Raw genomic sequence first — 26,688 nt, 5'->3', positions numbered from 1 at the left:
CTTTGGCTCAGGTCATGATCTCAGGGTCCTGGGATGGAGCCCCGTCTGGGGCTTCCGACTCAGCGGGGAGTCTGCTTATCTCTCTCCCTTTGCCACTCCCCCTGCTTGTGCTCTCTCATTCTCTCTCTAAAATGAATAAATAAAATCTTTAAAAAATCAGACTACCGGAAACTCGATAACATACCATGTTGGCAAGGAGGCATCATCACGTACCGCTGATGGAAGTGTAAATCCTTCAGCTCTGAGAAGGGCAGTTTGGCAAGATCCATCAAATCCACATTCCTGTTCTATCGGATTCAGACATTTCTTTTCTAGAAAAGCTGTACAATTACCGTCATATATTTATAAGCTTAGTCACAGCAGCCCTGTTTGTAATAGCACAATACTGGAGGCGAGCTAACTGTCCCCCAGTAAATATGGCAGAGTGTTGTATGGCCATAGAAAAGAATTTAGGAGCCTCTTAATGTGCCAAGACAGAAAGATCTCCGACATATTAAGCAAAAGACTGCATATAGTAAGCTCTCAGTTGGTTAAAAGGGGGGACTTGAATATATAGTCACACGTTCTTATTTATGCAGAAAGTGTGACCCAGACACTGCACAAGAAATACAATGCAGTTGCCTATAAGGGGAAAAAGTGGTGTCTGGAGAGCAGATGCAGGAAGGAGATTTTTTTACTGTATGTCCTTTTACACTTTGGGTTTTAGAACACATGAAGGTATTACCTATTGAAAAAAATTGGAAGGGAGCTATTAATTTAATAAGTAAAACCTAGAGTTATATTGACTCATATAGAGGGGAAAGGATTTTGCTGTATTTTTTTCCACTATTAAATAAACGACCCTGTTCCTTAAAAAAATGTCCCGGGTCCTCAAAAGTACTCTGCCCTTGTATTTGAGGACTGGTGGGGATTAATATCTAGGCAGAAGTCCCTCTTTGCAAAGCTGTCAGTCCATAAGTTTGATGAGTACCTACTATGTGCCTGGCCTCTGACCTGAGCACCAGGGGAGCACCCAAGAAGGAGAAAAGCCCACTCACTCTGTCCTTGCGAGCTGGGCCTCAGACCCAGCAAGGCTAGGAAATGATAGTCCCTGACCTTCCCAGGGAGGCTTTAGAGACCCCTCGTGAACAGGCAGCACTAAAAGCCAGCAGGTGGGGGGATCCTGGGGCAGGAACAGGAAGTCGAAAGTTGGAAGTCCGGGGCATCAGTGCCACTAAGGGGGAGGGAGGGAAAACCAAGAGGGACCACCACCCTCAGCCAGCTGTGCAGCAAGCAGAATTTCAGGGACTCCACCCTCCTTCAGCAGCCCTTGTCCCCTAAACCCCCTTGTAGGGAAGGGTGGATGTCCTCTCTCTTTTCCTTGGCCTAAGCAAGCATGACCCTGGGCGGCCTCGGCTCTCGCCTCCACTGAAACCCCCACTCAGGAACTCACTGAAAGCCCCACACCAGACGGGTTTGGTCCCAGCCGTGGGGGTATTTTTCATTTTTAATGAGACTGAAGACTCCCAAGGAATAAAATTTTGATCATGGCATTTCTGGCCCTCAGGGGACTTTCCAGCTGTGCTCATCTTCCCTGCCACCAAGGAAAGGAACATAAGTCACTGTCTCTTCTTTGGGACTTGGTTTTGTGTGGGGAGGCTGAGCTTTAGAGAAATACAGACAGAGGAGAAATTTGAGGAGGTGAGTAGTGGCAGGATTTCTGGCATCGGCGGCGGGACTGTGTGAAGACATGCTTTTTGGCCTGAGGCCTCTCTTCCCCACAGCAGAGGGGCAGCCTGCAGAACATGCTCGGCCCTCGTGGGCCCCCTGGGCTTCAGTGTGGGGCAGCTTCTTCCCTCAGGGAGAAGAGGGCGCAGGAAGCAAGGGGACGGTGTGTACCTGGGCCAGAGCAAGGGCAGGCAAAGAGGTAAGACTTTCCACCTTCTCTTGCCCCGAGTGGGAATCCTGAGCAGAAGGAAATGCTGAGTTGAATTTTCAGATGGGCAAGGCTCAGGCTGGCTTGGAATCTTCCGAACCCACTCCATCCACACAAAGCAGAAAGGCGCCCTTCCGACAAGGCTTTAAAAGAGAGGGCTTTGAGAGGTAGCACGTGGGTCCTGTCTCAAAGCGGGGTTGGGGGCTGACGTTGGAAGAAGTCCACTGACGCGAAGGCAGGAAGGTGAAGGAGTGTAGTACACAGAGGCAGGAACGCCAGCCTTTGGAGCGGGGTGGGGACTGAGTTCAAGTTCCAGTGAAGTCAACCTCCTCATCACCTTTCAGAAGTCATCGGCCTTCTTCCAGCTTCCATCTACTTGCTGCTGCCACGACCATAGCAGAGCATGCTCTTCTGAACCCTCGCTGTTGTTCAGAGCATGAATGTGGTTTGTAGACCACAGAGGTGCTTTCCACACGTTTGTTGTTGCTGCTCCTAATACACGTGTTGCCATGGCGATCATCGTGCGTGCGTGTGGGCAAGGTAGCACATTAGATTAGGGAGCATGAAGGGGCTGTAACTCAGCAGGGCACACAGGTTCACCTCTCAATGACTCCCACGTTTGCAGGTGGATGAACAGAACCCCCGGTTCCCTCTAACTCCGGCTCCTCGTGGAGGGAGCGGGTGTAATACTATAAAGTCCTGCTACTTCCACACACTTCATCTCAACCCTTCAGACAAGCAGGAAGGTGTCATCCCAATTTGATAGACAAGGTAACAGACCAGCAAGGTGACTTCACCAGGGCCATGCCACCCTAGGGATTAATACCCAGGCCTCCCATGCCCAAGTCCGTGTTCCTCTCCCTTCCCTCCCGCCCTGGCCAGAGCTGAGCCTTGACCACACACGGTGGCCAGGGTGGGAGGTCGGGGAGCCCGGTCCCAGGGGCTTGGCTTGGTTGGACTCACTGTCCTTTCTGTAGTTCATAAGCATCTGCTTAGAACAGCATATTTTATGAGCTTTCTCTTTTCTCAAGAAGTCCCAGCTGTAAGCGGAAACAGGGCCGTGGGTGCAAAGCAGGCAGGCCCTGAAGTGCTTCCTGCCCCACCTTTGCACTCGGGCCTGGATTCCTGATGGTGGCTGGAGTTCAAGTCCAGACGCCAGCAGGCTTGTGAGAAAGACCCCTCTTGCTCTGTGTGCAGGGCAATGGGCCCTCTTTGCAAGACCTTCCCAGCCCAGCCCAGCATGGCTGCTGAGGGAGGGCCAGGGCGGGGACCTTCCTCTGACAGTCTGGGTCCTTCTATGGGACGGGTGTGGGGCTTGCAGATTTGGTGGGTAGGGGGATTCTTACCCAGAACTTCAAATTTTATACTAGGTCTTACATGGTACCCCAAACTGTAAAGCAAGAGAGCTGCTCTGGCTGAGGCCAATATACCGCCCCCACCCCCACCCCCCGCCTGTCATTGCATGTACTAGCTCACTGCCCAGAACCGCTTGGGCTCTGTAGGGCCTGGTTGTTGCCACCAGTGTGTCTTCCCTCTTGTCCCCAGACACTCACCCCCCTTTGCCTGCTTGCCCTATGAAGACTGATCTTGCACAGAGGTCATGCTCCCGCAGGCAGGTTTCCCATCGTCCTCCGCGTGAATTTCTTTTTTTCTTTTTTTTAAAGATTTTATTTATTTATTTGACAAAGACACAGCGAGAGAGGGAACACAAGCAGGGGGGAGCAGCAGAGGGAGAAGCAGGCTTCCCACCGAGCAGGGAGCCCGATGCGGGGCTCGATCCCTGGACCCTGGGACCATGACCTGAGCCAAAGGCAGACACTTAACGACTGAGCCACCCAGGCACCCCCTCCACATGAATTTCAAACTCCTCTTGCATTCTAGGCTTTTCGGGGTTGGTTTCAACATGCCTGTCTTGCCCTTCCATTCACCAGGGTCCAATTCTCTGGTCCCTTCACTGTCTTTGGCTCCCACCGTGTGGTCTTTCCCTTCCCTCCCACCTTTTCCCTTCATGCTGTCTCCAAACCTAACCCTCTCTCCAAGCTTCTCTTGAGAGTCACTTCGTGCTGATGCCCTCCCAGCCTGCACCAGCCGGCAGTGGTCTCCCCCACGACGCAATAGCTCACATAGTCAGCGTTCTGTAAAGTAGCGTCTGATTCTTATGTGGTTTTAGCCGAGTTATTGCTGTTAGTATGCATCAGTCTCATCGTTCCAGCTAACCCCTATGGTTAACTCACGAAGGGAGGGGGAGGAGTTGCTTCTTCCTCTCATATCGTATGGATTGCAGCACACAGTAGGGCTTCAATAAATATCTACTGATTTTATTAGGCCGCAGTAGTCTTGAAATATTCCTGATGTTATGGAAGCTCTTCCCTCATGTTGGGGAGAATGGAGGCACTTTTGGGGGTTGACCAGTGTGGGCGAGAGCCCTGGACTGAGGTGGGTTGCCAGCAGATTTCCCTGAGATGTGCACATCTCTCCCAACTCAAGAAGACCCTATTGGGATGTCTGAAGCATTAATTGTATGGGTCTGGCCCATCTTGCAGGGATTTGAAACTGGACAACATCCTTCTGGATGCAGAAGGTCACTGCAAGCTGGCCGACTTTGGGATGTGCAAGGAAGGGATTCTGAACGGTGTCACAACCACCACGTTCTGTGGAACTCCTGACTACATTGCACCCGAGGTAAGATGGTGAGAGAGGGCCACGTTCTTCTGCCAGGGCTGAGGCGGGGGCCGTTCCCTTGCACCGAGGTCACCTAGTGGTGCTGGGGGAAAGCACTAGAAAGCCAGGGGAGATTCTAAGGGAGGAGGGAGAAGAGGAAAGGTAGAAGGCTTACTGATTTCTCCATAGGACGTGGTGGTGATAGAGGAGATAATGGGCCAACTGTGAGCAACGGGCCATTCCCCACACCAGGGCAGAGACTCGCAGGGCCTCACCCTTCCATCTCAGTCCAGAACTACCAATGGACTGGGACCAGGAGGACTTTGTAGACTTGTATCATTATCTTCACTTCTTAATAACCAGAATAAAGGAGCACCATCGATAAAGGCAGCAATTAGCTTCATCAGCTGTAATGTACCTATAGTAAAACCGGGAATTATTTGCCATTTCTAGCGCAGTGGTGATTCTGCATAACGGGCGCACGGGGTCGAGCAGGAAGAGGAAAACGTGCCTTGTTATAAATGTAGATCAGAGATGTTCATTGGGAACCTGACCGACGGGCTGCCTTTCGTGAAGTTGTTTGGATGTTTTGTTCATCATAAAGTGCTTACTGGCCTTGAGTTTCTCAAGTCAGTCTTGCCTAGGCTGAGAGATACCTTGTGTGATATGATTCAGATATCATAGATGCTGAATAAAAATGGCCTTGAGGGTTCTGACCATGTAAGATGGGAAGGAGATACCAACGCCCCCGTAAGCACTGCCCACGGTGCATAGGTGTTCGTTAGCGCATTCTGATTGCATTTCCTTTCAGTTGGCATTGCTTGAGCACCCGCTAGACACAAAGCGATGTGGGGGTAAAGAATTGACTAAGCACTCCTCACTCTCCTAAAAGAGCTTCTGGTGTAGAGGCAGTGATCTCTAAGTATATAGCTAATTAAGCAGAATAAATAGATACAAAAGACAAGATGGTATCCTCAGGGATAAGGGAAGGCTTCTTGGAACACCCTGTAGATGAACTGAGTTGTCGAGAATCAGCAGGATTTCCTTTGGTGGTAGGTGTGGGAAGCATTCCTGAAAACAACCAGGGGATTGGGGTGGGGGGCAGGGCAGCACAGGAGGTTCAGTATTCCTGGGCTCTGAATCCGTTAGGGCTGTGTCTTTTCTGAGTACTCCCAGGATCCCGCACACAGATCAGGCTCTTAGTAATGGTTTGTTGAATGGACAAATGAATTTGAACTTGTGACACTCGACGTGAGCAAAGACAAACGGATGAGAATTTTCTTGGCCTTCATTCAGGGAAGGAAAATAGTATAGCTAGAACATAGGAGTTCTTAATGCTCATAGTAATGAATAAAATTAGGAAAGAGGACCAAGGGAAGTGGCCTTTATCCTAGAGGATCTGTAGACCCACTGAGAGTTTTCCGGTGGACGGTGTCCGGGTCTCTCAGACCTGTCCCAGAAAGAAGACAGACAACAGCAATCTGGCTCAGAAGGCAGAGAGTGCGGGAAGGAGAGTTAAGAGACTTTTCACAGACCAGACAAGACATGGGGGGCCCAAGGAGAGGCGTGAGGATGGTAAGTATAGTTGAGCTCCCTTTAGAACCTTTACCTTCTAAGAGATCTGAAAGCAGAGATTTCAATCAGTCTTCCTTAGCAGGAACACTAGGAATTTAATCTTCGAGGAGAAATCAGTAAAAGCGAGGGCCCTCGGTTGGGACCTGCTTTTCTACCGTCTTCCTCATTCATTCCTTCTCAACAGAATGCCTGGTTCCGGTCCTCTGTAAAGAGGAGTCAAAGGGTTAACAGGACAGCAGAGTAGTTAAGGACCCAGCCCAAGGCAAACAGTCACTTTAGGATGAACAAAACATCCACACAGCTTTTCATGACAGGCAGTCCATTGACGCGAGTCACAACGAACAGCGCTGATCTCTCCGTTTATAATGAGCCACAGACGCTCTTCCTTCCCATTCCTTCCTTGTGCCCACAATGCAGAACCGCCACTACATGCCAAACGGCGAGCAATCCTGGTCTTTCTGTAGGCGAATTACAGCTAATAAAGCTATTGCTACTTTTATCAAGGGCTATTGGGGAGATAAAATAAAATTATGCCTCCGAAGCATCTAGCACAGTGCCTGGCCCACGGGCGAGCACTGGGTCGTTATCATCGCTGTTGCCAGCTTGTCTAGAGGGTGGGGGGGTGGGAAAGGCACAGTCGTGAGAGTTGAGATTCCAGGGTAGACTGGACCACTGATGCCCCCATGTGACCTTGACCAAGTCACAAAAGTGCTTTAGACCCTCAGCTTCCTCATCTTTCAAATGGGAAGAGCACTTCCTGCCCTACCTACCTCATCAAGCTGTTTTGAGAGTCTAATGAGATTAGAGCATGGAAATGCTTGAGAAACCATAAGCCTCTATTCGGATAGGAGGGGCTGCGAGGCCCCTGGTTAACCCTGAAACCACAGACACCTAATGAGGTCCTAGCTCTTCGCCAACACTTCTCTTCCCACCATGCACGCTGGGCTAGCCCCCGCTGCACCCTTTCTCCTTTCCACATGCCCGGCGCCTGCTCCCCAGGAAATGGCAGCCAGCCCTGGGTATGACTGACACCACTGGGCCTGATGCTTGCCCTTCTGCCTCAGCTCTGAGCCACTCGAGGGGGTAGCCACCGCCCCCGTGCCCTCCCATGGCATGTGAAGCCTTGCCCTTCTCACTGCTCCATTGCTGACAGGCCGGTTAAGAAGCAGAAAATTAGGGCCCAGCCCCAAAGGAATTTTATGAAAGAGGCCGCCCAAAATGGGAAGGCTCTGGAGTGGGCCTGGGGAAGGGTGGGCAGGGCCGCTCTGTGGTTTCTGCAGAGCCACACTGTCTGAGCACACATAGGCCACCTGGAGGTCACCTCCCCACCACCCTGTGGAGGCACAGGACCCAGATCTGCCACCTCCTGGAGGCTGGAGGGTGGCCACCCCAGCATTCCTAGCCGTCTGAACCCAGGAGAGAAGGGAGCGCACCCAGCGAGACACACACAGTGGGCACACATGGCCACCAGTCTCCCAAGCGCTGGAATTGGCCTGATCACGGTGGAGGGCTCAGAGCATGCTAGAGCCCCTACCCTTGCTGGCTTGCTAGAGATGCCCAGGGGAAACAACTAACCATGAAAAAATAACTAAAATCACGGTTTATATGGGAAGTGCCTGCAGTTCTTATGGACAGGAAAGGGTCTTAGGATCTGTCAGAAGAGACGAGAAAAGCTGGGGAAATTCGGGAAAGCTTTCTGGAGAAGATGCATGATAACCATGCCCTTGAAACCAGCAGTGCCATGGTGAGCCGGGTGGGGCGCTAGATCTTTCATGACTGAAGGAGCCACTGACTTTGGCTTTGACGCTGGAACAGAGCAGCATTTACTGGCTTCTCAGGACAGCAGAGCCTGTAGCTCTGACCTTTCAGATACTGTGTGTGGCCCACTGGGCTAAGAGACCAAAGATTCTCACCAGACAGATTGCCAGCCCCAAATAACTCAAAGTTGGCTGCGTTTGCTTACATTTCTTTTCATTCTAAATTCAAAGGATTCCTAAAACATGCGTGTTTTTACTGTTTTCAAAATAATTCCACCTAAGTCTTTTTTTTTTAAGGATTTTATTTATTTACTTGAGAGAGAGAGAGAGAGAGTGTGTGTGTGTGAGAGAGAGAATGAGCAGGCAGAGGGATAAGCAGACTCCCTGCTGAGCAGGGAGCCTGATGTGAGTCTCGATCCCAGGACCCTGGGATCATGACCTGAGCCAAAGGCAGACGCTTAACCAACTGAGCCACCCAGGCGCCCTCTGCCTAAGTCTTTTTACTTAATCCCAGGCAGCCTGTAGTCTGTGGTCTCTAGAACGGTGTTTTGAGGAGATCAGCAAAAGCCCCAGTACTCCCATTCAGCGTTCTCTTCCCTGGCCATCCTGAAAGCTGAGAACTGAACTGGAGCCTCGTTCCAGATAGGTTACCTGAGAAGTTACCTGCCTGGGGTGTCCCGCAAACTGAAGTCACTGTGCATGGCCTTTTGCCATTTGGGGGAAAGTCCTGGATGGACACCCCTTTAGGACATGCACCCCAGCCATGCTGGTCCTCTATCACCTTCACTTTTTGGAATTCTTCATAGAACTACAGAGCCGAGAGTAACCCGGAGAGGCCATCTCATCTGTGTGTTTGTGGGCAGCACCATGCCTAATCTGGCTCTGACAAAAAGAGAAAATAATTATGGGATGGGGATCTCACTTCACAAACCCTTCCTTAGCAGTGGGGGCCAGCTCAGCATTTATTTCTACTCTGAGCCAAACATATATCCTTGACCTGCTGCATGCTCTCTAGACGTGGAGACCAAACCTAACAGAAGAAAACTTGGATTTCATACCAACTTCTGATTATACAGGGTTTTGTAGTTTGCAACATGCTTTCAAAATCTTCCACCTTAGCTAATCTTAGGAGGCTAAACTGAGAATCTGAGCTTCATGTGATGAGGAAGTCAAGTGAATGGCTGAAGATCACCCGGAAAAATGTAGCCCCAAACTTGGGATGGAATAAAAACACCCTGGTCAGTCTTCTCTCTCTGCCACTATAACACATGGCCAGGGCTCCAGAAAAAATAGGATTGGGGGCCATTACTGGCTTTTCAAAAGGTTCTGCAGCTTCTTTAGGTAGCATTCCTCCCAAACATTGAAATTATGACTCAGTTCGTAAAACTGCGGTCCCCGCACATCATTGTGCAGGAAGCTGATGGCACAGAGTGTCCCACTGCCACGTGTTGCACATGCATTTAACATAAATGAATTTGACTTCTCCTTCGGTGAGAAGAAAAGAAGCGAGAGAGACTGAGAATGTAGGTAAGAAAAGTGACCGGTGACAAAGACAAAGCACATTGGATAATCAAGGAGATGACTTGATTGGGGCTATCGCACTAGGGAGAAGGTTCTGCTCATTAGTGAGGAATGCCGCAGAAAAACTGAAGGGGCCTGAGTCTTATGGAGGCAGGTACACAAGGGCTTCATCAACGAGTTTTGTGGGAGTCGTGATGAACGTTGGAGGTGGGTCTTTTCCTGGAATATCCAAAAGCATAGGCATCCTTTGTGGTTAGAACACAAAAGGATGGGGAGATTTATTAACTATAGTTTCTTTTCCAAAAACATAGGGCTCAGGCGAATTCAACATTGTCACAAGTTAAAGAAGACTGAGATTCTGCTCACCTTCCCACTCAGTGTGAGACGGTCCTGGTTTGCTCTCAGTCACTTACAGCTTGCTCGTGTCTCTCTTAGCCTGCGTCTTGCTCCTCTGACCCTGATTTTCGTGTCAGAAACACGCATGTATTTTTATATGGTCCTAAGTGCAAGTCAGGAAATTCATCTGCCGAAACAAAGAGACAGCGATTTATTCCCACGGGAGGACAGACTGTCGGTGTTGACTTTGGAGAGTTGATAGTTAGGCCCCAGCATAGTGCCTTCCAAACTCGGTTTTCCCTGAATTTGCTGATTTCCGAACCTCAGTTCTATGAGCCAGGGCTCCGCTGTGCCGAGGAGCAAGCTGGAAATGAAGATGCAGTTCCCACAGCACAGGGAGGCTGCGGGCGGGCGTCCGTGGCGGTCCGTGACCTTGCCCGCTTCCCCAACAGATCCTGCAGGAGTTGGAGTACGGCCCCTCCGTGGACTGGTGGGCCCTGGGGGTGCTGATGTACGAGATGATGGCCGGGCAGCCCCCCTTCGAGGCCGACAATGAGGACGACCTGTTCGAGTCCATCCTCCACGATGACGTGCTCTACCCGGTCTGGCTCAGCAAGGAGGCCGTCAGCATCCTGAAAGCTGTGAGTCCTTGCCCTCCCCCGTGCCGCTGCTCCCCTGACCTCTCTCCCTCTTCGCCCTCTGTCCCTGTCATTCCTTCCTGGTCCCCGAGGACTCCTCGCTCCCTCCCTCCCCTCCTCTCTGCCGACCCACCTCTGCTGCCGGAGGAGAGGCCTTTGCAGGCAGGCACAGCGGGGAGTTGAGGCACGAATTGCTTTCTGCGGGACTGTGTCTCCTGAGAGGGAGCTCTGTGCGTGTCTGTGTGCTCCTGAGTTCCACAGGGAGCCCAACTAACCCAGACCGTGCCGGCGTCATTTCTGCCACATGTACGCCGGGCCTTGGCCCCTGCCTCCTCCCCTGCCACCCAAGGCCTCTCTCCTTCCACTGGAGCCTGTGATGGGCAGGAGGGAGGTGGTCACTGCGCGCCTGTGTCCATGACAGCATCTCTGTGGCTGAAGAGCTGATGAGAAAAGAAGTGCCCGCTCAAGACCTGTGCAGCCGTGCTGGATTCAGACACGATAGAGAGATGGTCCCCAGCCCTGCAGATAATCCCGCACATGTGAGATGCTTAGCACTTGCCCAGCATGGCTGTTTCTGCGACGTAAGCCACTCAGATGAGGGCAAGTAAGTGAAGTTCCCTGTCCGCCTTGGAAAGCTGTGGAAGGCCGGGTGCAGGGAAGGTAAGCAGAGCAGTTGACCTGCTGGGTTGCGGCGGGACCGAGGTGACAGCCTAAGAACTTTGACTTCCAGTCCTGGCTTCCGTCGCCCATTAGAGTGCGGCAAATTTCAGTACCTGGCACATCACATTCACCAGGTTTTTCGTATCCAAGTACCTTCTCAACTGCGATTTACTTGTTCCTTCAGTCAACTAACTACCGATATTTACCTAATTCTAGGCTTTTTACCCAGAAATTTTATATCGCTGTCATAAACAGAAAACCAGTATCATTTACCGTAAATAAATAACATAGATCATCATAGGAAGATGGCAGAAAGACCTCACATCATTCTGTCGGTGTCTGGGAGCACACATGCCACATTCTGGAAAGTGCCACATCAGAGCATGCTGTCCTCTCCTGCGGCTCTTGCTTTCTTCTCCATCCTTCTTTCCCTCACCTCATCCATCTCCCTTTGTCTCCCTCCCCCTCCCCATCAATAATTCAATGACCAGCTGTTTTTTGAGGGTTTCCCACGTGTGGGGCATCACGCCTCGTGCCAAGTAAGTATTGGCGAGTATAACAGCCATCGTCCAGCAGGCAAAAATAAATAAAAAAAATACATCCACACATAGTCACAACTGAGAAGCAAAAAGAGAATGTGTATTCACTCATCTCGTGCAAAGCAGTGAGCATCAAGTATGCACAAGGTGCTGTGTCAGGTGCCGGCTAAGGAGAAACCTGCAGGCAGCACCCGAAGGAGCCAGAACACCAGCCCAGCAGAGCTGCTCACTTGCCCGGGGCCCTGAACACCAGCCCGACAAACCGATGAGCCCCCTGCCAGCACCCCAGCGAGGCCCTTTCATTTTTGGATGACCCAGAGCAGTGTTTCTCAACAAGGTGTGATTTTTTGCCCTCCCACCCCTGCCCCAGGAGATATTTGGCAATGTCTGGAAATGCTTTCGCCATCACAACGTGGAGGGGGGCTGCTGCTGGCATCTAGTGGGTGGAGCCCAGGGACATTGCTAAACATCCTACAATGCCCAGGACAATTCCCACAACAAAGTATCCAGTGCAAAATGTCATTAGCACAGAGGTTGAGAAACTTCGACCTACAGAGATTCAGAAGCTAGGGGTTATGCCTGTGTCGGCTGGTTGGTGAAGGCAAAGTCTCTGGTAGAAGGCATCTTCCCTGCGAGAAGAGCTTCTGACTCAGGAGCAGCTTCCTGAGATGTTAAAACCCGTATGTTTATCAGTAGCCCTGATACTTCCTCTCCCAGAAGTGGAAGGGCAGGAAGAGCTAAGGAAGTAAGGAAGAGTCTTTACTCCCTTGGCCTTGGAACGCTTTACTTCCTCACATTGTCCCTTGATTCTCAGGCCAGGCCAGGTTTTCCATGACTCTGGCCACTGAGCTGTGTCTCTGAGGCCTGCTACCTACATGAAAGTGGTGCAGAACTCTGCACAACCACAAAAGTGACAAGTGACACAGAACTCTAGAGAAGATCATTTACATCATAGAGTTATGCAGTGCCCAACCTGTGCAACAGTAAGTGCTGGTCTTAGTGCCTTCCTTTCTCAGCACTGTGCTCTGAGGCCCAGCATTCAGCCCCCCGCTGAGCCATTTAAATGTTCTGAGTGCACAAGAGAAGCCAGGCACTGAACCAGGTACTGAGAAGACAGGACTGATTCCTACATCCTAGAGCTCACCGAGGGAAAGAGAAGTTTAGGCAAATTATAATTTAAATAAACAAGAAACATGAGGTCCCAGGTACCTACACAGCAGGGAATCTGGGGAGGCTTCACAGAGGAGGCAGCATTTTGACTGGTTCTTAGAGGGCACGTAGGGACTGGACAGGGGCATTCAGCCAGGGGAATAAAGGATACTAAAGGCCAGCCAAGGTAGACTGGGTTCAGACTAAGTTTCTGTGTGCCAAAGTCTATGGACTGTATCCTGCGGGCAGTAGGAATCAAGAGTGTTGAAGCAGGGTAGCCTCTGCTGACTTTTAGGTTTAGGAAGTGTGCGTTGGTACCATTCTACCTCAGATCTGCCCACCACCCCTTCACTCTCTTATCTGTGGCTCTCCCAGCTGTGTGTCCATGTGCTTTGGCTTCAGGGGCACCAGGCAAGTGTCAGTAGGAGACGCTCCCTGCCCAAGAAAATCTCCCTTGCTAATGAAGCCTGAAATTGTATCAGTATAGAGTTCTTCCTTTGGATTATGGTTTGTCCTCTTAAATTCCTTCATTTAAATACAGACGCTTAGCCTTCACCCTGTGAAATGTAACTCTTGTCTCTAGCACGAATGCACACACACACACACACACACCCCTGCCTTTATTTTGGGTGGCTATCAGAAATATTTCCACCTATCAGTGGATTTTTTTTTCAAGGTTATTTGGTACACATCTACTCAGATTAGCTGCCATCAGAACTGACTCACTTAATAGGAATAAGCTCACCTGGGTGTGGGGGGAAATATGAGGGCTACAGATAAAAATACAGATTTTTATGTCTCGGGAAGCTGCCCCCAAGCTAGAGGTTCTTTTCACAAGATGTCAGCCAACAAATATAAAACATATCAATGTGGTTTTTACAAACATTGAGAAACCATAAGCTTTTCCTTTTCTTGTTTTTTTTTTTTTTTATCAGTTGATCTACAAGGGTATTGTATGCTAGAGATTACAAATTCAAATTTAAAAAAAAAAAGTGAGAGGGCCCCGGGGCCAGGAAAAGGAGACGTGCAGGAGGTGCCTTTGATAATTTACCTTAGCATGAATATCTGGTCCTCTTTCCTTCCTTCAGCAAGGACCTCAGTGTAAGTGACTTTATCAGACCCTAGTCTCCCTGATGAGAGGACTCGAGAATCTGAGGAGAATCGGGGAGTTAGTAACAGCCCAAGGTCCTACTCCCAGCATGGTACCTTGTTGGCTGTTTGACCTTGGCCAAGTTAATTAACCTCTCTGTGCCTCAACTACCTCACTTATAAAATAGGGACAATAATAGACCTGAGAGGCTCGCATTTGGATGAAATGAGTTAATAATGTTTGCTATGTTTAGAATGGTGCTGGCACATAGTTAGTTCTAGACAAGATTAAAAGAGGACCCTGGGGGGCAGAGCCCCCAGAAGTGCAGGAAACAGGCTTGGGAGAGGGTGCTGAAAACCTTGCCCTGGCTGGCTTCCATCTTTCCCTCGAAGCCTGTCCCTGCCAGGTCTTTGTCACTAATTCCGTCCTGTCGTCCTCCCCACAGTTCATGACCAAGAACCCTCACAAGCGCCTGGGCTGTGTGGCAGCCCAGAACGGTGAGGACGCCATTAAGCAGCACCCGTTCTTCAAGGAGATCGACTGGGTGCTCCTGGAGCAGAAGAAGATCAAGCCGCCCTTCAAACCTCGAATTGTAAGTAGGGCCCGGAGCTCATTCCACACCGTGGGTCGGGCCTGGACGCATAGACAGAGTGGTCCGGGGCACTCTCACAGCCCAAATGACAAGGGCCGGTGGTAGCCAGCAGCCCCCCCCCCCCCGCCCCGCCCACCGCCGAAAGAGCCTTCCAAAGCCCTAAGAGTTTACTGTCAAAAATACGTAACCTAGAGCTGCATCCGAGATGGTGGTTTACATGGGACACAGAAGAAGACTTTTTAATTTTAACAGAGATCCATCTATGGCTTTCACAAATGCTACATTCTGCGTATGGTAGAGATACACGGTTTCTTTATAAACAAACGGGTCTGCTTAATAACTGAGTCAACTTAAAAGAAACCCACGGGTCTGCTTAATAACTGAGTCAACTTAAAAGAAACCCACTCAGTAAGAGCCACAGTCAGAGTCGGGATGTGGCCCTAGCGCAGAGTGCGAAGGTAAGGCCCGGGGCCCGACACCCGGGGAGGGCCGCGCCGCGCCGAGCCTGGGGGCCAAGCCTGTGAGAGGCGGTCTGTGGAGAGCTCCCACACCTGCTCGGCTCCACTGTCCCTGCCGAGCCCTCTCCAGCCCCAGCCCACACCTCCATGCAGGTTCTCAGGCCCGTGGCGGTGATGCCTGTCCCGGGGGCTGCAGTAAAGTGTTGTTGAAGCTCGGCGGCTGGAAAGAGGAATCAGAGGGCAGAGGCCATGTGCTGGCCGTGACCTCCTGCTGGAGGCAGTGCCGTCCTTAGAGTGTGTGTGCATGCCTGTGCAGGGGGCGTATCTTAAGTCTGTTGGCGTGTCGCCCGATGAGGCAATCATCCAGACTGAAAATTGGGGCGCCAGCTGGGCTAGTCCACTGGGAGCACAGGGAATATGTAACGTGAGGAAATTACAGGGCAGGAGCCCCAGAGCGGTGGGGCTGGGGTCCTGGGCGGGAAAAAACCCAAAGTCATCCAGTCAACCCTCAGCCACCCCGCATTCTGTCAGGCAGTCCTCCCTCACTTCCAAGTACAGGAAAGACCCTCCTGTGCTTTGTGAATCACCCATGAGGAATTCCATTCTATTCCAGGAGGTTTTCTGGGGAGCGATTACAGATAGTGCTGGGATTCTCAGAAATATCCCAAGGAGGAGGCAACTCTCAGCTGAAGGCGTGGTGCACGCCTCGGCCAGATTAGAACATGGAAGGTTGACTGGCCCTGGATGCTCGGTCGGGTCACCGTTCCTCATTTGCTTCCTCCTTCGGTTTTGATGAGTTTTGCTGGCTGGCACACAGCTTGGCACAGGCTAGATTTAGGTTCACCTTCTCTCTTTGGTAACATCACCTCCGCCCCTGCCCGCCTGTCTCCCCCTTGGCTCTGGGGCCTGCTGCGGCTCTGGGCAGGGTGCACTGCACATGCCGGCCTGCTCAAAGGCTGCCCCCACCCCTTCACCTGGAGGGTCTCTGTGAGTAGTCTTCAAGGACAAGTTTAACCGTGTCCTGGAAAAAGTGAGGCGAAGTAAGAAACCAGAGGTCAGGTGGAGAAGGAGGGGAAAACTAAAGACTCAGATCTGAGGGTCCAGTGTAAGCGTGGGTTTAGTCTAAGGTAATTAACCCAAAGCAAAGTGGGAAGTAGGGCTAAGTAGCAAATCCAGACCCGACCAATGGGACCAATCAGCCAGTGGAGGTCTGCAAAATGACTTACACGACTCAAAGCTGGGCTTGCAGAGGGCCGGGCTGGGCTAGAGGGGCAGCCCCTCCTGGGGGCATGGGGCCAGAGGACAGGGCAAGCCCGGGGGATGTGAAGGGGGGAGAGTGGGTCTGGGGTGTGCTGAGAAGCCGCAGGGAATTAGGGAAGATCTTGACAATAAAAGGCCCAAAGAAGTTTTAAAGTATGGATTCATGGACAAGAGTCTCTCTTTGGGGTAAACAGATGGCAAAACAGTGCTCAAATCCAGCAGAGGAGAGTGCTCTGAGATTTCAGGGGCCCCGCGAAGCTCCTGTCTCTAGAAGCCCTTCCCCAAGGCCTAGCGATACCAGGGATTCCTCACCAGGCTGCCATGCTGTGTCTGAACCCTGAGCCAATAAAAGGGCAAACCCAAGAGAAGTGACCCTTTGAGCTGTAGCTGGCTTCCCCAGAGTGAGAGAAGGGCGTGAAGAACTAGTGTGAGCTTTCTGTGGGCCTGCGGGCTGGAGAAGGAGCCAGGCATGGAGGAAGGGGGGGGAAGGAGAGAAGAGAGACTCAGAAAGCCAGCCCGTGACCCAATCCATTGGTGGGCAGGGGGCAGGCCTCAGCCGGCTGGGACAGACAGGAATGACTAGCTGGCAGTGCAGGTGCTCCTGTGGGCCAGGGTGGGTGCCCGGGGACCCAGCAGGAGAAGTACATCCCTGCGTGAGGGGGCCAAACTCACCTGGGGGCCAGGTGGGACTCCATCTCCACCCAGAGTCACAGGGGACCCGTGCTTCCCTCCCTCGGGCCTCTTGCAAGCCCCCAGCCTGGAACCAGAGGGCAGAACTCTGCTTGCTTGCTTTGCTCAGGGGCTCTAGGCTTCCTGGGGCGTGCCCATCCCCCGGGGGGATGGCAAAGAGTAAGGACAGGGGCCGTCCAGGAGCTCCGAATGATGTCCGCCTGAGTCCGCATTCCCAAAGACTGATTTCATCCTTGCTTCGCACATCACCTTCTGTGCATGTTCCTACTCGACCCCTCCAGAGTTATCCTGACACTGTTGGGGGTCAGGCATTTATCCGGCTGGTGTGAATTCTGTTTGGAAGAGAGAGTTGGAACATCCGAAGGAAGGATGAGAAGGGAAATTTACATCTTGCAAGAGACGTTTCTAGTCACATTTCGAGCCGAATACTGTTGATCCTTGCAGAGTTCTCAGCTACAGGTCTTTAAAGTTGTGTTCAAGTTATTTAAGTATCTGACCGCATTTATATCCTAGAGATTTCTCTCTGGAGAATTATCAAAATCGGAAAGAAAAGACCAGTCTACATCTCATTAGCAGGTGGGAAAGGTGTCCCAAGTCTGTCCCTAAGTTGAAAGCTCTTTTCTGAAGAATGTTGATGGTACCACTTTACATCCTCTGTGGGCTTGTATACCGCAGAAATGAATTTTAAGTTGAATTAAAGCCCGCCACAGTGAAGAACATACTGAAAGCCTCACAGGACCCCTGTGGAACTCACACAAGGTTTTTATAAACCACCACCCACCTCTTACTAACTCAGGATTGACCCTGGGGTACGAGTACCCGCTGGCTCGGATACCAGCAGTGGGGATGGTTACACTTCATACACAGGGCCCGGTACCCACACACAGAACAGGTACCATCCACGAGAGGTCACTGGAGGGACATGGGGGGCTAAAGTATGTCCCCCAGAAGTTGTCCCCTGTTTACAGGGCAAGGGTTCCATCACAAGACAGGCTGTCCTTGGGCTGAAGGTGTCCCATAGCTCTAGGGAACATCAGATGCCTTTTGACGCGAGCTGGGAAGGAAAGGTTTTGAGAGACGGAGGAAGGAAAGCGGGTTTGGAGCCTGGCGTTGGGAAGACGTGGACAAGAGAGTGGGTTGTAAGCCACCAGGGATAGGGGGAGGTTCTTGGATCTTAGGGACAGACTCCTTGAGAAAGGAGAGGACAAGTATGTGAGCAACATCACTGGCCTTGCGATTTGGGGGTGGGCTCAAGAAGACACGGGGCGTGTGCTTTAGAAGGCAGTGGAACCAGATGCACAGACCACCACCACCACCCCCCCACCGCCCCCAGTCTCGTTGTGCCAAAAACCCCCAGGGCATTCAGTCAAAGACCTGGGGCCCTGAGGGAACTCTGGGGCTCCTTCGTCTTGGGCTCGCTCCATTTGCTCCCTACCCGTGTCCTGTTGACATCACACCAAGATGCCACCCCCCCACAAGAAAACAGCTGGAGAGCAACGACCCCGCTGAATTAGCTGGACATACCAAATCTTAGGACCTTGGGCAGGGTCCTGCCTGTCTGATTCAGGAGGGAATTGGTTTTGTCTGATGGGAGGTGCTGGAGGTGAGGCTGGGCGAAGTCACGCCATCCATTCCAGGCTTCAGAAGAGCCAAGACATAGTGCTATAGTTTCTGGAGCTCCTGACTCTTCCCAGTCCCGCGGCACGGTTGGAGCTCCGCCATAGCGGAGCCTGCGGTGGGAAAGCAAGCCCACCTGCACGCTGCCCAGGCTGTCTCAGCTGAAGCCTGGGGTGCCTCGATCACCCCTACAGGGGCTGACGATACGGCAAGTTCCCGGGCCTGGTTTCCATCCTCTCTGTAGGAAGCCTCGCCCCTCTGAAGATCTCATCAGCGAGATTGTCCAGATTTGTAGCTGGCCTCTGGCCTCTGGTCCAGTTCCCTGGCGTACCTTGAGTGGCTGCTCTCCCCTCCAGGCCTTTGCCTTCTTGAGATGTTTGCTAGGCTGAGATTTCTGCTCCCTGGCGCCTGAGCCTCCCGGACTAACCCCTGCCCTGCCTCACCAGCTGTCAGTCCAACGGGGTGGCCCGCCTTCGTGTTTACGTCCCCTTTGCACTCACCCCCACCGCAGGACATCTTGCAGTGGTCCTGCTCCGGTGGGGAGATTTCCTCTCATTCATCCAACCAGCATTCTTGTACACTGGCCCTCCCTCCCTTTCCCTTTCATATTCCTCCTGTCGGCCCCCTCGCCACCCACGGATTCCAACTTTGCACAAGCGATGTGCCATCGACGCCAGACCAAAGACTTTGTGCCATCGTGTACTCACCTGCATCTCTGGAGGTGGCCTGCGTCAGAGCAGGGGTGCACAGGGCGGGCGGCAGGCCCCCCCTCCCCCCTGGCAGCAGGCGGGCGGGTGGGGGAACCGAGAAGCCAGTGAGGCAGGAGCCCAGGCCTCTGACGCTGGGGAAAATCTCCCAGCGTAGAATCCATTTGCCCATCCCACTGGGGATTCTGTTCCGAGGTGGCGGCATCACCCAGGAGCCCGTAAATGTAGCACAGTCCGCTTTTGCGTTCCTGGTGGGCTCGCTGCCTCTGGGGGCCGTAGCGGGCAGAAGTGATGTGTTTGGTGTGCTCGGACAGCCCCATCTTTGACCATGCGGGGCTTGGAGGCACTTTCCTGCTCCGGGCTTCTCTCCCGTGTGTCCCTCCTTTGCCCAAAAAGCATTGGGCTCTGAGACGATGGCTGCCAGGGCTCCGGTGCTGGAATCAGGGGAAGCCAGCAGAGGGGGGAGAGCTCCGCCTCCCCAGAAACCTAGCTCTCCTCAGTGAAAGCCAAGGGCAATGAGGGAAATGCCGGCCAAGTAAACTTCTCTTTGTGTACATGTTCTCTCTTTTCAAGTTTGCTTCAGTGTGAATGCCCCTCTTTAAGGTAAGGCCTCCAGAATGGGGAGTCTGTCCAGGTAGGTGAGCCCTCAGGCCCGCTGACATGGAGGCCCTTCCAACCTCATGATCCGTTTCCATCCAGCCATCCACACTGCATGGCGGGACCCTCAAGGGAGGCCCTTCCTGCATGCTCCTGCATGAGCGGGCTGTGCTGAGAGAAAACTGGGAAGTGGGCTTGAGACCCTCACAACCTCACTGACATCGCAGCCTGAGGGAGGAGCCCTGCCCTAAAGCTAGCGCCCCTGCGCGAGGACCACCTGATAGTGTGCACCATGAAGACTGTTAAAGGCTGTTCTCCTCCTCCACCTGGCAGAGCAGGAACAGGGCCCGGCCAGTTCCTACAGACGTCAGTTAGGACAGCCCCCTGGACTGTGTCCGTGCCAGAGTGAGAGCCCTGAGCCTCCAAGAGGTTGCAAGGTCCCACAAAGAGCCAGGACACTGCTCTGGGCCCGGAGGGCATGGGAAATGTCCAGGAACCTGTTTCTGGCTGTTGGCCCAGGTAGTGACATGGCACAGTGGACCGGTGCCGGCTCTGAGCACAGGGAGGCTTGCGTTGGAATAAAAATGCTGTCACAGGATAGCCATGTAAGCCCGGGAATTCACTTCCCCCAGACCTCTAGCCTCCTTGAGCCCCACCCACCTCCTTATCCGTAACGTGGGGATTAAAAATAGCCACTCATAAAATTATTCACAGGATTAGACAAAGCTTTGGCTCTCCAGGAGTTTTAGTTCCTCTCTCCATTCACACTCGCCGCCACTACCAACCTCCCCCCCCCCCCCCACCGCCCCCGCCACCCAGCCTGATAAAGCCCCTCCTTCTCCCTCTCATCCCAAGATGAGGAACCAAGAGCTAAGGAAGGCAGGAGGCCGTGCAGTGTGTGGAGGCCAGGCTGCGGAATCCAGCGTAGCCAGGTCCCCATGAGGGCTGCAGGATCTTGGGAGAGTCGTCTCATCTCTCCGAGCCTTAGGCCACCGATCCAGAGCGTGGGGATAGTAATACCATCTATGCTGAGGGGCAAGGGGGAGTGCAAAGCAAATTGTGTGAGGCAGGCAGCGCAGTCCTTGGGATGTAGCGAGTGCTGGGACAGTGCTGACGCTGACAGCAGTGGAGAACCTGGCGGGGGGTCCCAAGGGGGCTGGACCTGGACCTGGACCTGGCACGGTTCCCGGAGAGGCCAGGGGTTCAGGTGAGGGATGACACCATGTGGTCAGGGACGCTGCCATCGCAGGGCAGAGGGGCATCTGAGGCCTGGCCAAGAAACTTCTGGGGTTTAATTCTGGCCCTGCCCCTGATCTGGGATGGGCTGGGGGTGGGGGTGGCACACAGGGAGCCGAGAGACTCACCCCTAGCCATTCTAATGCCCTTTGGGGAACCCCAAGTTTCCCCCCAGGATCTGGCCCCCTTTCACTGTGTGAGCTGGCCAGCGCCTTACTTCTCCTGCCTTCTTTCCCGTTGGGCTTGTTGCTGAGCACAGCCGTGCCGCCCAGCCCTAAAACCGTGGCAGTCTGTCGGGACCCTGAGACCCCGTGGCCGTGGCCCTGTGAGCACGGCAGGCTCCCAAGGATTTCTAAGCTAAACAGCCTCGGCAGGGTGTCTTTGACTCTGCACGAGGGATCTCTCGGTCTGAGAACTGTGTCTGCAGGAGCATTCCTATGGCTTGACCTACACATCACATTGGTGCCCCCACCCATCACCCCAGGGGAAGAATTGGAGCCCTGGGCTGGGCTGGGCATGCCTATAAGTTCCCAAGTTTTTTTTATGACCTCACAGCTGTTAGGTCAGGATGTGCCTTCGTGGGTTCATCACACTAGCATATATTGAATTTAATCTCCTCCCGCTCCACTGGCACGGGAGGAAACACACAACCTACCAGGGAGCGTGGGACCTACAGGGCTATGTGTGACTGAAGGGGGGAAGGTTCTCCAGAGGAGCTGGATCTTGGCAGAGAACGCCAGAAAGCATTAGGGAGAGACAGCTACCACCGGGGAAGGGATGGGGACCGGGGGTGGGGGAAGGCTGGCTTCAAATCGGAGATTTTCAGCAGGAATTTATCAAGCATGTACTTCGTGCCCTCTGGGAAGCTGCAAAGGGGAAGGTTGGTTGACATAGGAAGGAAAGAATCCCCTACCATCCCCTTCATGTTACCGTTTGAGGAGTTCGGGCAATAGGAGACTCTAATGTGAGGTCCTTAGGGGAAGACCAGCATAGTGTCAAATCCAGGACTTGGGGAGGGAGTTTTGGGGTTTGCCTCTTGAGGTTAGAGGACAGGGAAGAGAGGTGGTGTGCAGAAGAGAGGCCTCCGCAGACGGGCCGGCGAGTAGGGCCTCTGTGGGCCGCGCGAGCCCCTTCCCACCTGCGGTCTCGTAGAAGGCAGTGCGCTCCTGCCCCTCTCTTTCAGAGGAGGGTTACGGGGCATCTGGCAGCCTGGAGTGGAGGGCCAGTGGTCAGAGGCTGGAGACTGGGCATCGAAGTAAAAGCGGAAGGAAACTCAAACCTCCCCCGTGGAGGGCCTCCAGGCCTCCAGGCCTCCAGTTAGAATTTGCTCTTTGAAGGGTACAGGCACCAAGGGAAACCGTGCATGCTGACAGTGTCCCCACCCACACCAGCCTCCAAGGCCAGGACCTTGAATCCCCAGGGGCCCAGCTGGCTCTCCTGGAGAAAAGAAGCTCTTAGGAAAGAGCTCTGCCTCAGGGGGATTGGTGCCCTGTTTACCCCCCACTGTTTGTGGCGGTTGGGGTGGGGGGGGGACAGGAAGGTAATGGAATTGAACTTGGCCTAAACTTGACATGCAAACGTTATTCTAGGATTCTGGGATTTGACAGACATACACTGGGTACATGGCACATCATTGTGGTTCCACAATCTACCTCAGTCTTTTCAGAGTGAGGAGGCCTTCAGCACTCCGACCCTGGCTTCTTCCTTCTGGGACCCACTCCACCCCCAAAGGGGGTTTCTTGGAATGCAGAGCTTGAATGTCAGTGGAGTATTTCAGGTGTGTGAGCCCTGCTAGGTGTGGAAGAAGGTCGAGAATGGCCAGGGCAGTGAGTTACGATACTTGCCTGAAGTAGAGAGATGGGAAGATAAGCCTGTGGCGGGGCTTATCATCTGTAATGACTCGGGGAAATAAAGCAGACCTTGACTTGGGGCTTCGGCCAGACTCCTCCTCCTCTCCTCCTGGCATCTCAGCCGGTGTTTGGAAGCCACAGAACTGGTGGTCCTCCTGGGGAGGCAGGGCAGATTCAGGCTATAGGGCCTGGGCACCTGGGATGTGGGTGTTCCAGTAAATGATTCAGAATACAGTCCGCTTGAAATGTGAGATTCCAGAATTGCGCCCTCACCGTGTACCAGAGGCAATGAGCTAAGAGGAAAATGCTGGACAGGTGCTGGCCCCTGTTGTTTGTATCTGTGAGACTCGGAGCAAGTCACTGAATGTCTTTGCTCCCTTCTGGTAACATGAGGGACTTAGGTAATCCCTAAAATGTCTTCTATCCCCATGAGGGCAGGACTTAGAGGTTCTTTGAAATCAACTTTATTATAATAAAATTTACATAGAATAAAATCTGCCCATGTAAAGCATGCATTTTGATGTGTTTTCACAAATGCGTGCACCCGTGTTACCACCAGCACAGTGAATATATAGAACATCACTAGCCCGAACAGTTCCCAGGTGCCCTTTGCCCCAGGCAGTCCCTGATCTGCTTTCTGTCACCAGAGAGTAGATTTGTCTTTTCTAGAGTTTCATATGTATATATATATATATATATATATAGAGAGAGAGAGAGAGAGAGAGAGAGCCATGTAGTATGGGCTCTTTTGTGTCTGACTTCTCTCGCTCAGTATCATGTGTTAGAGATTTGAGAATTGTATTTTTAACTTTTTACCATGGAAAATTTCAGACACGTACAGAAGTAGAGAGAATCCCTATGTGTCCATCACCCAGTACCAACAATGAGCCACCTCCGGTTAATTTGTTAGGGAAGGGATTTATATCTGTTCCATGCACAGCTGTATCCTCAGCATAACTCCTGGCACATAGGAGGTACTCAATATATATGCATGGGGTGAATGAATGAATGAATTCTGTCGATCTACAGTGTTTTTCCAGAGAATATTTCTCTCTTAGCTCCATCTCCAAATTCTCTTCTCACCTTTTATGGCCCAAGAGCTATTCCAGTTCATGCCCGGGAATTTGGGGTGATAAGATCCTGCATTAAGAAACCTGAAATTGTTGAATGCTAAGAGAGGTGGGTGACCTCATCTTGACTTGAGAGGCATATATTAGAGTGTTTACAGTTCCCGTTTCAAAGCCAGCAGGCAGAGCAATAATAAATCCCGGCCAAGAGAACTGATTTCTATCTAGAACATTTTCATAAGTTGGGGGGGGGGGGGTGGAATAGATGAGTGGAAGAACAGGGCTTATGCCAGGACCAGGTAGAAAAGCTTCTTTGGGCACCAAAAAGGTATCCCTAGAATTAACTAAACCCAACGGCTGTCAACAATGACCCGGCTTTGAGAAGTAGATGCTACGTGCAAAAGGGCCCCACGGTGAGAGGCAGAGTGGGGCCAGCTTTGCCGCCGTGGGCCTGCCCACTTTCCGCTGGAGGCGTGGGTCCTGCTGCTGCACGTCCCGCCGCATGGGGCCAGCTCGCTGCAGAGCCCAGCTCGGGCGCTCAGGCCTCAGGCGAGCCACGGCTCGCAGGGTGCTGTCTCCTCCTCAGGCTGTTTATTCCTGGATATCCACGCTGGGCTTTCTGTGTGTTGTCAGTCCCTCACACCCCTACTGGGCGCCCCGTGACCCTACTTCAGGATCTCCCCAGCAGTGGGTTGTAAAAATCCATTTAATGAGTCAGGTGAAGAAAAAAAAAAATTAATGAAGAATAGGTTAGGGTAGGGTGGGGTCAGGCCAGGTCAGAATAGAACAGAACAGAAGAAGGAGAAGATCAGGCTGGAGCACAGAGTGCAATGCGGGTAAAGTACAGCTTGCTGAACCTTTCCTGGGGCTGGTGCGACAAGGGGAAGCGCTCTGGGTCATATACAAAATGTATTCCTACTGTTGGGCATACTAAAACATTTTGAAGGGTTCTGCCCCTCTTCACTCCTAATGTCTAAGGAGTGACCCCAAAAAGTATAGCAGGGTTGGTGATCTCATGGACTGTGAGGGATATAGGGAAGAATGCAGGTGTTGGTTGGTTGGTTGGTTGGTTGGTTGGTTGGTTGGTTGGTTTGTAACACAGCAACAAGACTATTGGTGGAAGCCGCTGAACTGGGTGCCTGTGCCGGGCTCTTGCACAAACACACTGATGCCTCTCAGCAGGAGGCAGGATGGCCCATGTCAGGACATGGGCCTTGAGGCCAGAACACCTGAATTCAGTCCTTGGCTGTGCCTTGGTCAAGCTGTTACACGATCTCTCTGGTGGGGGCCGTGGCAGAGCCCACTTCCCCCCTAGAGTGGGGGGGTGAGCGGGAATGAATCGGGTGGGTGAAGCACTTAGTGCAGTACCCAGCACCTGGAAAAGGCTCCATCCATGAGCTTTATGACATTTGCACATGCAGAAACAGGTGTGCCCAGCACTGGGCGAACACTGCGAATACAAGACAGATGCCAGTGGGTCACTAGTTAGCCCTAGTTCCGAGGAGTCCCAGGAAGGAGGCACAGGGCAGCCCAGGTGTATGAGGGGGACCAGCCTAGGTTGAGGATGGTTCCCCAGGAAGGGGTATTTCTTTCCCCCACTGACCCTCTCTTTAGTAGCAGCATGGAGGCCTTGTGGCCTCAGGAATGGTTTCAGAAGTCCTTTACAGCATTTGAGGGGGAAACGGACCCTCCTTTACTCTGATTTCTGATCTGAGAGGTTGGCAGGCTCACCTTCTGAGCAAAACTATTGCGCCTTGCCATCCTCTGAGGACTCTGCAGGATCCGTGTAATTAACCGGAAGCTGGCAAGTCCCAGTCCTGAGCCAGGGACTGCTAGTGGTAGGCGATGCTGCCCGCCTTACTGGGGAGCCAAGATTCACAGGGCACTTAGAGGCACCTCCAGGCCATTTATAAACTCCACACCGAATGTCCTCCAGCGCCCATGTGCCCCCCGCACCGACGATGAGGACTTATCCCTAACAACGTGGCTCAAAATGACTCTTGGCTGAAATGTATACATTATGCATTTGTGACCAAATTTTCGAGTCAGTCACAGCCGAAGGTGTGCATACGTCTGGACCTTGGCAGGCCCAGGAGGGTGGCGGGCTGGGAGGGTTTGAGCAGGTAGAAGCACCCACCATTTCAGAGCTGCACAGAAATGCCTCCTTCCCTAAAAGGAATGAAGAGTTAAAGCTTTGATCAAGATGGCTTCACCTGGTCTTAAAAGAACCCTCTGGAAAGAGCCTCAGATATATAGTCTGAGTCCAGGGGACTTCCCCTGGTCATTTTCATAGGGTCGCTTCAGCCTTCCTGCCTAGCACTGAATACGCCACTGGGGTCGTCCATACTGGGGACCTCCACGGTCCAAGAGACTTAAGCCAAAGGGAACATTCCAGGTCCGGAGCATGCTTCTCAGGGCTTCCTCCTCTATGTGGATTCCCCAGAGTTATCATGCCTTGGAGAGATCCAGGCTTTGTACAATGGGAAACTTTCAAATCTGTGGTTCTTAGCAATCAAGAACCCCAGTCCTTCAAGAATCCGATACAGTAAACTCTCTCAAGGAAAATGTTTCCATGGGCACAACAGCCTGTACTTGTATTTTATGAGGTTCACGGAGGCCCTGAAGTCTGTTCCCTCATGCAGGGCTTGGTGAACTGGCCCACAGGCTAAATCCTGCCCACTGCCTCTTTCTGTGCAGCCCTTGAACTAAGAATGGTTTTTACATTGTTCTTTGTATGGTTGAAGAAGAAGGTTTCGTGATACATGAACATTAT

At 52.4% G+C, this 26,688-nt stretch overlaps 1 protein-coding gene across 5 annotated transcripts in view; it reads left to right on the top strand.

Annotated features, from left to right (window-relative positions):
- PRKCE (protein kinase C epsilon) overlaps nt 1–26,688 on the top strand; it is a 474,803-nt gene that overhangs the window by 433,344 nt on the left and 14,771 nt on the right. For 3 of the 5 annotated variants that reach the window (XM_027621307.2, XM_027621310.2, XM_027621309.2), the window contains 3 exons: nt 4,459–4,597; nt 10,218–10,406; nt 14,287–14,433. In XM_027621307.2, the coding sequence (XP_027477108.1) occupies nt 4,459–4,597; nt 10,218–10,406; nt 14,287–14,433 (475 nt within the window). Of the gene's footprint in view, nt 1–4,458; nt 4,598–10,217; nt 10,407–10,824; nt 11,940–14,286; nt 14,434–19,738; nt 19,769–26,688 lie in introns of those variants that run through there. The other 2 variants (XR_003524573.1, XM_027621308.1) reach the window with 2 other exon arrangements.

This window comes from Zalophus californianus, chromosome 8 (assembly GCF_009762305.2).
Source record: "Zalophus californianus isolate mZalCal1 chromosome 8, mZalCal1.pri.v2, whole genome shotgun sequence".
Taxonomy (NCBI): Eukaryota; Metazoa; Chordata; class Mammalia; order Carnivora; family Otariidae; genus Zalophus; species Zalophus californianus.
The sequence above is the reverse complement of the archived record's forward strand: the minus strand, read 5'-3'. Positions and strand labels throughout refer to the sequence as shown.